Raw genomic sequence first — 12,809 nt, 5'->3', positions numbered from 1 at the left:
AGTGCTTACCTAAAAGGTGAAAACTAGCTCACTACCTAGGAATGGAGAATACGCGAATCTTAAATATGCACACTCAATACCAGATGCTACAATCAGGGTTCTCTGTGTAGCACATATACAGAAAACTATGGTCATATATTATGTTTCACTCAACAACTTTCTGTACTAAGCATAATACCGATCCACCACTGAACATAATAAGCTGTTAACAGATCTTTAAAAAAAATCAGATGGTTCTATTCAGTTCACATTAGATTTTTAAAATTAAGATAATAAGCTACAACATAAAGACACAGAAAACATGCAACATGTCACGTTAAGAACAAATCATGGCAAAATTCAAATGTCCAATTTAGGGAAATACAACTCATGACTGTTGCAAGGCAAACAACAATTTTAAGGGTGTATGGACTTTTTGGTGTGTAACAAGAGTGGACTTTTGTGTAAAACACCTCCCACACTCTGAACATGCAAATGGTTTCTCCCCTCTATGGATCCTCTGATGTATGACCAATGTGGATTTTTGGGTGAATCTTTTGCCACATTCAGAACATGAAAACGGTTTCTCCCCTGTGTGGATTCTTTGATGGACCACAAGATCTGATTTCTGGGTGAAACATTTTCCGCAATCTGAGCATGAATAGGGTTTCTCCCCTGTGTGGCTTCTCTGGTGCAAGAGAAGAACAGACCTCTGAATAAATGTTTTCCCACACTCTAAACATGAGAAAGGCTTTTCACCACTATGAATTCTCTGGTGTTTTAGGAGATGGGACTTGAGTGTGAAGACCTTTTCACAATCTAAACAGGGAAATTGTTGGTCCTCAGTTAGCTCAGGCTGATATATCACACGATCAGGTTTTTCTCCGAGACTTTTTTTTTGATCAGTGCTGGACAGGTGTTGTTCACCTCTGTGAATTTTCTGGTGTTCCACAAGGGTTGTTTTGCGTGTGAAGCTTTTGTGACACTGGGAACATGAATACGGCTTTTCGCCTGTATGGATTCTTTGGTGTCTTACTAAGCTGGACTTCCGAGTAAAACACTTATCACAAAGAAAACAGGGAAATATTTTGTCACTTCTGTGAAATGTACTGTGTGCAACAATGTTTAAGTTATCTGGAAGCCATTCTCCATACATAGCAGGATCTGATGACAGTTCTCCACCTTGATGCACTGAGTGAATATTTGGGTCACTTTCTTCCAAAGAATCTCCGGTGGTGGTGTCTTCTGTAGTGCAATGTTGAGATATAACCAGACGTCTGAATGAGGCGTTTCTGCTGCTGTGTCCTTTTAATGAAAAATAAAAAGTTTTCTTTACCGTTGACATGTTTATGAATATAATTGTTAGTAAAAGATTAAAACAACCCTTTCTATCACAACATTAAATGTGAATAGTCATTTAATGTATAGTTATCGTATCTAATGTCCTCGTTCTGCTGTTGCTGCTTTCATCTATCAGATCAACACCTGTTTTCTTCTTCCCAACAACGGCTACTGCAGAGGCTTCGCAAGTTTTGTGGAAAAAATGGAAAGTTCCGAATTTCCACATGACTACTCATACCTCTGAGGTGGCCATTATGGGGAAGAAGAATATTATACAGTGACTATACAAACGTTTAGTCGCATTCAACGTGGAGGTGGAGAGTCGTTTTAAAGAAGTACTCCTCCCATCAAACTTTTTATCCTCTTAATATATTGCAGTCATCATATTATACAGCAGTGTGTACTTAGAATTGCTCATTTTGCCTTTCTACCCATATAATTCTTCTCTTTTCTCTGCTCTATGTAGAAACAGGAGGCTCTTGTCCCTGCATTTATTATTCCTATTTTCAACTCCTGACTCAGCTTCTCTTCTGCTACTCCTGCCAAGGATTTTGCAGTGACTGATGACTCACACAGCGAAAATTGACCTCCTGTTTCTAAATAGAGCTTAGAAGGATTCAACTAGTCAGTTTTTAATGAAGTGATGTAATAAACCTAATGACAAAAGAGAAGAATTAATTAGGTAGAAGGGCAAAATGAGCAATTGTAAGTATACAGTGTAATATAATATGATAATTGCAATATATTAAGAGCATAAAACATTTGCTGGGAGTGCTCCTTTAAGTGCCTAGACCAGGTGAGGGAAACCTTTTCTCCTATTCACTCCTGACCTTTTATCCGACCCATAGGCAAGTTCCTTGAGATCACAATGCTCGAGCCAGCAGCACCGTTTTGCCAGCCGCTGGCCCTTTAATTCCTACTTGCACTGGAAGTACATTTACAAAGCGGACACTACTGAACGCTGCAGTGCATCCAATGAAGATTTACGTCCTGCCGCTGACCAGTGTTAGAGTCAGGATGTACTTTGTGGGCTGAGTTATCACGCAATGCGCTCAAGTCCCACAAATGAAGACTGCAGTGGCAGCCTCTGAAATCTCATGTGATGTATGTGCTGCAGTCCCAATGTCTCCTATTGTATTTACTTCATCCTGTGTCTGCTACAGTATGTGATGTCTTTGCTCCAGCCCCAGTGTATCCTATGTGCTGTACAGCTAGGTCCAGTAATATTGGACATTGACACACGTTTTGTAATTTTAGTTGTTTATCAAACCAAATTCAAAGTACAGTTATATAATATAAATGGGCCTTAAGTGCAGACAGTCAGCTTTAATTTATTTGAGGGTATTCACATCCTACTTGGAGTAAGGGATTAGGAATTACAGCTCTTTAATATGTAGCTGCCTCTTTTTAAAAGGACATAAAGTAATTGGACAATTATCTCATAAGCTATTTTATGGGCTACATAGTCTATTCCCTCATTAATCCATCATAAATTAAGTAGGTAAAAGGTCTGTAGATGCTTCCAGGTGTGGCATTTGCATTTGGAAGCTGTGAACTCACAATATGTGGTCAAAGGAGCTCTCAATGGCAGAGAAACACACCATCATTAGGATGAAACAAAAGATATAATCCATCAGAGAGATAGCAGAAATGGTAGGAGTGGCCAAGTCAACTGTTTGAAATATTCTGCAAAAAATATAAAGCGATGGTGAGCTTGGGAACATAAAAAGACCTTGACATCCACAGAAGACAACACTGGTGGATGATCGCAGAATCCTTTCTGTGAAGAAAAACCTTATCATAAAATCTACCCAAGTGAAGAACACTCTCCAGGAAGCATACTGTGTTTCAGTATTTAATTCTACTATAAGAAAAGACTGCATGACAACAAATGCAGAAGGTCCACAAAGTGCAAACAATCAGTCTTAAAATAGAAAGACCAGATTAGACTTTGTGAAAAAAACATCTAATGACGCCAGCCCAGTTCTGGAAAAGAATTCATTGGACAGATGTAAGTAACTAAGATCAACCTGTACCAGAATGATGGAAAGAAGAAAGTAGGGAGAAAGCTTGGAATAGCTTATATCCACAGCACACCACATCCTCTATAAAATATGGTGGAGGCAGTGTGATGGCTTGGGCATACATGGCTTCCAATGGCACTGGGACACTAGTGTTTATTGATGATGTGACTGAAGACAGAAGCAGCTGGATGAATTCTGAAGTGTACTGGGCTATACTTTCTGCTCAGATTCAACCAGAAGGTAAACTGATCAAATTTGCAGACGATGCAAAGCTAGGATGGTTATATAACACTAGAGAATACAGAGAAAGGATTCAGAAAGATCTAGATAAGCTTGAACAATGGGCAGTGACTAGTAGAATAGTATTTAACAGAGATAAGTGCAAGATTCTACATCTGGGCAAGAAAAAGAGAGTGAGGGGAATACAACTAAGCAACAGCATGCGTAAAAACAGAGTGAGAGGAATAGAACTAAGCAATATCATGCATAAAATGACTTGGGTATATGACTGCACATGAGTCAACAATGTGATGCAGCAGCAGCAAAAAAAACAAACACAGTTCTAAGATGTATTAAGAGAAGCATAGAGTTTACGTTAAGTAATTATCCCCCTTTACTCCTCCTTGGTCAGGCCACATCTGGAATACTGTGTGCAGTTCTGGGCACCACATTTTAAAAAAAGACATTGAATAACTGTAGAAAGTTCAGAGAAGAGCTAACAGGATGGTAAGCAGACTGCAAAGTATGTTCTATGTGGAACAATTAAAGGATCTGGGAATGTTTATCTTCCAAAAAAGAAGGCTAAGAGGAGACTTAATAACTGTCTACAAATATCTGAAGGAATGTCACAGTGTAGAGGGATCATCCTTATTCACAATGGCACATGGAAACACGAAAAGCAATGGAATGAAACTGAAAAGGAGAAGATACAGATTAGATATCAGTAAAAAACTTTTTGACAGTGTGGGTGATCAATGAGTGGATCAGGCTGCCACGAGAAGTGACGAGTTCTCCTTCTATGGAAGTTTTCAAACAAAGGCTGGACAGACATCTGAGTTAGTGAATCCTGCGTTGAGGAGGGGTTGGACATGATGTCCATGGAGGTCCCTTCCAACTCTAACATTCTATGATTCTATGAAAAGCAGCAAAGTTATTTGGAAGGCGCTTCAAAGTACAGATGGACAATGACGTAAAACATATTGCGAGTTTTTAAGGCAAAATAGTGAAATATTCTGCAATGGCTAGGTCAATCATCAGATCTCAATCCCATTGAGCATGCATTTCATAGTCTTAAAACAAAATTTAAAGCAGAAAGATCCACAAACAAGCAACAACTGAAGTCAGCTGCAGTAAAAGCCTCATAAAGCATCACAAAGGAGAAAACCCAGCGTTTGGTGATGTCCGTGGCTTACAGACTTCAGGCAGTCATTAGCCTGTAAAGAATTCTATACAAAGAATTACAAATGAAAATTTTCTGTATGGTAAAGTTAATTTGTCAAATTATTTTTGAGCCCCTGATATGAGGAGGTTTTATGTAAAAATGGTTGTAATTTCTAAACGTTGCACAGGATAATTTTGTTCAACTCGTTTAATTAAACTTGAAAGTTTACACTTCAATTGAATCTTAGTTGTTTCATTTTAAATAACAAAATAGTGGCATGAAGAGCCCAAATCACGAAGGTTTGGTTGCTGTTCAAATATTTCTGGACCTAACTGTATATGCTTCATACCCTGTGTCTCCTATTTGATGCATATGTTGCAGCCCCAGTGTCTCCTATGTGATGTATATGATGCAGCCCCTGAGACTCATATATGATGTATATGCTCCCGTCCCAATGTCTCTAAAGTGATGTATATGCTGCAGCCCCAGTGTCTTGTATGTGATGTAAATGCACCAGTCTCAGTGTATCCTATGTATACAGCAGGCCTCCCATTGCTTGAGTGCTTTAAATGTACCGTGACCAGTGATAAATTTGTGAGGAGACATGAAGTGTAATATGAAAGTGTGTTTAGCACACCTTACTGCTGCGAGTTCTTTTCAAAACTTATCATCATAAGAGTCGTCTGCGCTCAGACACAAATGTGGAAAAGCAGTTGAGTAGCAACATCATCACTACCACCTAACATCACAGTCTCATCAAAGAGAAGCACCTCCAGTCATCGCATTACGGGTGAGTTAATTAATTGTTTGAACAAATATAACAGGATAATTTTCAAGATAATATTTTTTTTTACTGCCCCTGAATGATGATATAAATATCCAAAAGGCCCATGGCAGAAAAAAGGTTCCAAACCCCTGGCTCAGGCACAAAACGATGCGCACATTAAAATATGTTATTGGAAGTTTTGTCACCGCTATCTATATGTGATAGTGTATTTGTCAGCTTTACTGGCCCATTTAGACATGTGAATAATTGGCGAACGTTCCCGACTATCCTAGCCAGAATGGCAATGAAAATGTTAATTCGTCTGGCGCGATGATTTTTATGTCACCATAAAAAATATAGTTATCGGCAGCACATTTCCCATGTAAACAGGTGATGTGCTGCATATAACATGAGATTCTATCCACACATTCTATCCACAATCATTTAATGTTAGGCCTTTTGCAGTTTAGCAATACTCTATGCACACAGATAAGGTTCTCTTTCGCCATCACTTCCAGGAGATTATGATAAAGTATTATATCACTCTGGACAAAAAGAGAAAAAATAACGAGCTCACCCTTGTAGATTCATCCAAACCCAGAGGAAGCCAACGATCACACTAGTGCATAGAGTACAAGTAGTGTCATGCTGGCGCCGGCTGTCAGGTCGGTACCGGCACGCACTGTCATGCCGGGCCCCGCTCCCCCTGCTGCTGCTCCCAGGATCTCCTCCCGTCTCCCCCCTCCTGCCGCCGCACTGCGTCCTCAGCCTTCCGTCCAGCAGCCCGGGGGATCCAGCATGCTAATCCTCCTCCCTGTCTTGCCCCTGTCCTGGGCATGCGCCTTAGGCCGCGGGCGCGCGCTCCTCTCTCCCCTTAACTCCTTCTGCACCATCCCGGTGGAGCGATCTCCAATCAAGCTCCAGCACAGGGTATATCAGGCGGCTCCTCCCTCATGGAGGTGCCTGATTATCGTGTGCATCCTGTATGGTACTCTGGCTCCGTCCTGACGCTCTCTGACTTCTGTCATTCTGACTCCAGTCGCTCTGACTCTGGTCACTCTGACTCTGGTCACTCCTGACTCCGGTCGCCCTGCCTCCGGTTGCCCCTGATCCCTGCTTGGTGTGACCTCCAGCTTAGTTCCCTGCACCTCCACATCCGTATTCCTTTCAACCTGTCTTAGCCTCCGCCTCACTAGCCTCATTTCCCCAGGCCCGGTTAGGCAATCTCGTTCACACGGAGCCGTCCCTCTTGGTATCAGCTGTTGCGGTATTCGACTCCCTCTGGCCTGCTCCTAACGGTCCCTGTATAGGGTTCGGCACCACCTGGTCAGCTCGCCCCTGGGAGCTTCGGTGCCGTGACCCAGAGGGTCCACTCTCGCCACTCATCACAGTATAATCAGGCCATGGACCCCGCTGGTGCCCCGGCCGCGACCCAAAAAGAATTACTCTTTTTGCGGGAAAACCAAACCCGGATTACAGCCTTTATGAAATCCACGGACACCCGGTTGTCCGCCATGGAAACCTCCGATCCCGGGAGTGCCCCCCTGCTGGCGGGACTCCAGCAGGAGCTCGCGCAGCAGCTTGATACTCAGTCCCATAACTTTAGTTATATGGCTTCTGTTGATGATCGTTTACTTTCCCTTCAGTACTCTGCCGGGGCCTCTGCCCCGTCTCGTGTCTCAGTCGCTCACCCGCTGCCACGTTTGGGTAATACTCCTAGGTATAACGGGGATCCTAAATTGTGTCAGGGGTGCCTCAACCAATGCCGCTTACATTTTGAGCTTTTGCCCCAGCAGTACCAGTCTGATCGCGCCAAGGTGGCATTTATCGTGTCCCATCTCGAGGGGGAGGCCTTGGCGTGGGTGAATCCCCTATGGGAGTGGGATGACCCAGTTGTGTCCAGCATACAAAACTTCATGGACACCTTCTGCCGGGTTTTTGATGAACCAGAGCGCTTGGTTTCCACCACTGAGTCCCTTTTTAACCTCCGTCAGGGAGCTCATACAGTGGGACAGTATGCCATTCGTTTCAGAACGGAATAATGAGGCTTTGGTAGGGGCCTTTTGGAGGGGTCTTTCGAGTAAAATCAAAGACGAGCTTGCTTCTAGGGACACCCCCACTGCATTAGAGGACCTTATATCCCTGGCCACACGTACTGACCTACGGTTCCAGGAGTGCTCTCGCGAGTCGGTCAGGGAGAGAGGGCCCTGTAGGTTTAATCTGGTTTTTAGTCCACGTCCCACCAAGCCTCCCACTATTGCTGCCCCGAAGCCCATGCAGGTGGACCGCATGAAGTTGTCTGAGCTGCGGCGCAGGGAGAGAATTGCGCAAGGGTTATGCCTGTATTGTGGTGGAGCCAATCACTTTCTATGTTCCTGTCCGGAGAGACCGGGAAACTCCTCCGCCTAGGCCAGGTAAGAGAGGCCTCCCTAGGTAAATCTGTTTCCTCTCCACCCCTTACTGTCTCAGCATTAATTATCCTATGTCGGAAGCGTAGATCTGTGGAGGCGTATGTGGACTCGGGTGCGGCTGGCAACTTCATTCAGTTGGAAGAAGTTGACAAGTTCCGGACGCAGTTGTCACCCTTGAAGAACCGCGTATGATCTCTGTGGATGGCAAACCATTACCTGCATCCATTACCACGGTTACTCTTGAGTTGGAGATGCAGATCGGAACCCTGCACTAGGAGAAAATTGCTTTTATGTTTAGCCCAATCTGTCCCACGCCCTGCTCCTGGGTTTGCCCTGGCTCAGGCTGCATGAGCCAGTCCTGGATTGGCGCTCGGGGGAAGTCCTTCGCTGGGGTCACTCTTGCCACGAACGCTGTCTGCTGCCAGTCATCCGCTCTAGTCTGCATCAAGCACCCGTGGATCTACCAGGGCTTCCCAAGGCATATCATTCCTTTGCGGATGTCTTCGACAAGAAGGAGGCCGAGACCCTTACTCCTCAACGGGCCTACGACTGCCCCATCGAGCTGGTTCTTGGAGCCACCCCTCCCAGGGGGAGAACCTATCCCCTGCCCCCGGCAGAAACTTCAGCCATGTCAGAGTACATCCGGGAGAACTTGGCCAAGGGCTTCATCCGGAAATCATCTTCCCCAGCAGGTGCGGGGTTTTTCATCACGGTCAAGAACAGGTATCCTCTACCACTCATTCCCGAGCTTTTTGACTGCCTGCGTGGGGCCCGGATCTTCACTAAGCTGGATCTCCGGGGACCTACAATTTGGTCCAAATACGTGCCGGAGACTAGTGGAAGACCGCCTTCAACACGCGAGATGGCCATTATGAATATTTGGTTATGCCCTTTGGACTTTGTAACGCCCCGGCAGTCTTCCAAGAATTTGTTAATGAAGTCTTCAGGGATCTTCTCTACTCATGTCTCGTGGTATACCTAGATGACATTCTCATCTTTTCGCCCGACCTGCCTTCCCACAGAAGGAGTGTACGCCTAGTCTTGCAACGCCTATGGGAGAATCGACTCTGTGCCAAAATAGAGAAATACCTGTTTGAGCAGACTTCTTTACCCTTCCTGGGGTATATCATCACGGATTCTGGGCTGCGGATGGATCCAGAGAAATTGTCCACTGTGCTCAAATGGCCGCGTCCTGTCGGGGTGAAAGCCATCCAGCGATTCTTGGGTTTCGCAAATTATTATAGGCAATTCGTCCCTTGCTTCTCCTCTTTAACCAAGCCTATTGCTGCCCTTACCCGGAAGGGAGCAAGACCCAACATCTGGCCATCGGAAGCTGAGGACGCCTTTCTCGCCCTGAAGCAGGCCTTCACCACAGCTCCAGTTTTGCATCGACCAGTGGTCAGCAGGCCCTTCGTTCTGGAGGTGGACGCCTCCTCCACGGGGGCTGGGGCGATCCTCTCCCAGAGGATGCCCACTGGACGCTTGGCTTCTTGCGGGTTCTTCTCCATGTCGTTCTCCCCCGCAGAATGCAATTACACGATTGGAGATCGAGAACTGCTAGCCATCAAGATGGCGTTGGAGGAGTGGCGCTATCTCTTGGAAGGAGCTGTCCATCCCTTTTTGATATTTACTGACCACAAAAACTTAGCCTACCTTCAGTCGGCTCAAAAACATAACTCCAGACAAGCCAGGTGGTCATTGTTCTTCTCTCGTTTCAACTTCGAGCTCCATTTCCGACCTGGTGGCAAAAATACTAAGGCTGATACGCTGTCCCGGTCCCTGCAGTCTTCCGAAGTAGAGGAAGCTTCGTCTTATGTCATCGATCCTGCCAAAGTTATCACGGTAGACCCCGTGAGTCTTCACCCTGTCCCGCTGGGCAAAACCATTGTCCCGCAAGAAAAAAGAGTAGAAGTGCTGCGCTGGGGTAACTCCTCCAAGATTGCAGGACATGTTGGCACCAAGAGGACTCTCACTCTTCTTTCCCGCTATTACTGGTGGCCTTCCCTCCGTCAAGATGTGTTGGACTTTGTAGCCTCCTGTCCGACCTGTGCAAGAAACAAGGTTCCCAGAAGGTTGCCCTCCGGCCTCCTACATCCGTTGCCTGTCCCCGAAGCTCCGTGGCAACATATCGCCATGGATTTTGTTACTGATCTACGTCGCTCCTCCGAATGCACAACTATTTTGGTGGTAGTAGATTGATTTTCCAAGATGGCTCATTTCGTTCCATTGCGTGGCTTACCCACGGCCCCTGAATTGGCCAAGATCTTCATTCATCAAATTTTCAGACTGAATGGGCTCCCTAAACGGATTGTGTCTGATCGAGGGGTACAGTTTACCTCCCGCTTCTGGAGAGCACTCTGTAAACTCTTGGGCATATCTCTGGATTTCTCTTCGACATATCACTGTCAAAGAAATGGTTAATCTTAGTTCTCTAAAGTCTAGAAAAATAACTGAAAAACAACTGGTAACCCATGACATCATTTTAATTGTTATCTGTCTACGTGGTTGGATAATTCTGCCAGTGGTCAGTTCCAAATTCCCCTTTTCTTCCTTGAATAATGTCTAACTATGCCAAGGCCAAATATCTATCTAGCCAAAATGTACTAATAGGATATGATTCCACGAATTGTTAAATTGACATAAGGGAAATGCCAAAACCCCCCACATGTGTTCTCGTCACCTTCAATTAAATAATATCTCATAACTCATGATATAGTTGACATATCGTTATATAACTATCATTCTTGCCAATTATTGTGTAAGCCCTCCTCCATTTTTGTCAATTGTTACACAATGTTACGGAATTGTCTATATTTGTTCATTTCCTCTTCTGGTTTGCTATAAAAGATCAAGCCCCCACCTTAATAAAGGATGAGATTTACTTGATAGACAAGCAACCTGTGTCTCTCGTTTTATTTCTCCAAAGCCTAAGTACAGTGGGGAAAAAAAGTATTTAGTCAGTTAGCAATAGTGCAAGTTCCACCACTTAAAAAGATGAGAGGCGTCTGTAATTTACATCATAGGTAGACCTCAACTATGGGAGACAAACTGAGAAAAAAAAATCCAGAAAATCACATTGTCTGGTTTTTTTTCATTTTATTTGCATATCATGGTGGAAAATAAGTATTTGGTCAGAAACAAAATTTCATCTCAATACTTTGTGATATATCCTTTGTTGGCAATGACAGAGGTCAAACGTTTTCTGTAAGTCTTCACAAGGTTGCCACACACTGTTGTTGGTATGTTGGCCCATTCCTCCATGCAGATCTCCTCTAGAGCAGTGATGTTTTTGGCTTTTCGCTTGGCAACACGGACTTTCAACTCCCTCCAAAGGTTTTCTATAGGGTTGAGATCTGGAGACTGGCTAGGCCACTCCAGGACCTTGAAATGCTTCTTACGAAGCCACTCCTTCGTTGCCCTGGCGGTGTGCTTTGGATCATTGTCATGTTGAAAGACCCAGCCACGTTTCATCTTCAATGCCCTTGCTGATGGAAGGAGGTTTGCACTCAAAATCTCACGATACATGGCCCCATTCATTCTTTCATGTACCCGGATCAGTCGTCCTGGCCCCTTTGCAGAGAAACAGCCCCAAAGCATGATATTTCCACCACCATGCTTTTCAGTAGGTATGGTGTTTGATGAATGCAACTCAGTATTCTTTTTCCTCCAAACACGACAAGTTGTGTTTCTACCAAACAGTTCCAGTTTGGTTTCATCAGACCATAGGACATTCTCCCAAAACTCCTCTGGATCATCCAAATGCTCTCTAGCAAACTTCAGACGGGCCCGGACATGTACAGGCTTAAGCAGTGGGACACGTCTGGCACTGCAGGATCTGAGTCCATGGTGGCGTAGTGTGTTACTTATGGTAGGCCTTGTTACATTGGTCCCAGCTCTCTGCAGTTCATTCACTAGGTCCCCCCGCGTGGTTCTGGGATTTTTGCTCACCGTTCTTGTGATCATTCTGACCCCACGGGGTGAGATTTTGCGTGGCGCACCAGATCGAGGGAGATTATCAGTGGTCTTGTATGTCTTCCATTTTCTAATTATTGCTCCCACAGTTGATTTCTTTACTCCAAGCTGGTTGGCTATTGCAGATTCAGTCTTCCCAGCCTGGTGCAGGGCTACAATTTTGTTTCTGGTGTCCTTTGACAGCTCTTTGGTCTTCACCATAGTGGAGTTTGGAGTCAGACTGTTTGAGGGTGTGCACAGGAGTCTTTTTATACTGATAACAAGTTTAAACAGGTGCCATTACTACAGGTAATGAGTGGAGGAAAGAGGAGACTCTTAAAGAAGAAGTTACAGGTCTGTGAGAGCCAGAAATCTTGATTGCTTGTTTCTGACCAAATACTTATTTTCCACCATAATATGCAAATAAAATGAAAAAAAAACAGACAATGTGATTTTCTGGATTTTTTTTTCTCAGTTTGTCTCCCATAGTTGAGGTCTACCTATGATGTAAATTACAGACGCCTCTCATCTTTTTAAGTGGTGGAACTTGCACTATTGCTGAGTGACTAAATACTTTTTTTCCCCACTGTACCTAGGCAAAAGCTCCTCCTGAGCTATACCCGAGGAGACATAGAAATCCCTTCTCTGACAACTTGTGGAGGCCTTCAGCGGGATATAATATTCCCCTTCGACTTTCATCTCAGACTGAACAATTGACCGCCTCTATCCTGAACAGAAAACCAGATCCCGGGTAAGTGAGTAGATTTGTTACTCACACTGTTTTCTCTCCGGGAAAAGAGGCTTTCTGGAGTCAGTCTGTGGGGATTTCTAACAGGAAAAGCCCTCGGGTAAAAAAGGTATATATTATTTGTTATCTCTTGCTTGATTGTCTGTTTGTTTAAGTGCTGTTAACAATTGTTTTGTTTCAGGATGAAGTGCGATGATTTCCCATTTTT

At 44.4% G+C, this 12,809-nt stretch overlaps 1 protein-coding gene across 3 annotated transcripts in view; it reads right to left on the bottom strand.

Annotated features, from left to right (window-relative positions):
• Positions 1-239: 239 nt before the first annotated feature.
• Positions 240-12,809, bottom strand: part of LOC141048596 (uncharacterized) — a 60,149-nt gene continuing 47,579 nt past the window's right edge. For all 3 annotated transcript variants that reach the window (XM_073544334.1, XM_073544335.1, XM_073544336.1), the window contains one exon: positions 240-1,284. In XM_073544334.1, coding sequence (XP_073400435.1) covers positions 368-1,284 — 917 coding nt within the window. In that variant the 3' untranslated portion in view covers positions 240-367. The remainder of the gene's footprint in view (positions 1,285-12,809) is intronic.

Source organism: Dendrobates tinctorius, unplaced genomic scaffold, assembly GCF_039654945.1.
Source record: "Dendrobates tinctorius isolate UK_male_01 unplaced genomic scaffold, ASM3965494v1 ptg000137l, whole genome shotgun sequence".
Taxonomy (NCBI): Eukaryota; Metazoa; Chordata; class Amphibia; order Anura; family Dendrobatidae; genus Dendrobates; species Dendrobates tinctorius.
This window is presented reverse-complemented; position numbering and strand designations above follow the sequence as displayed.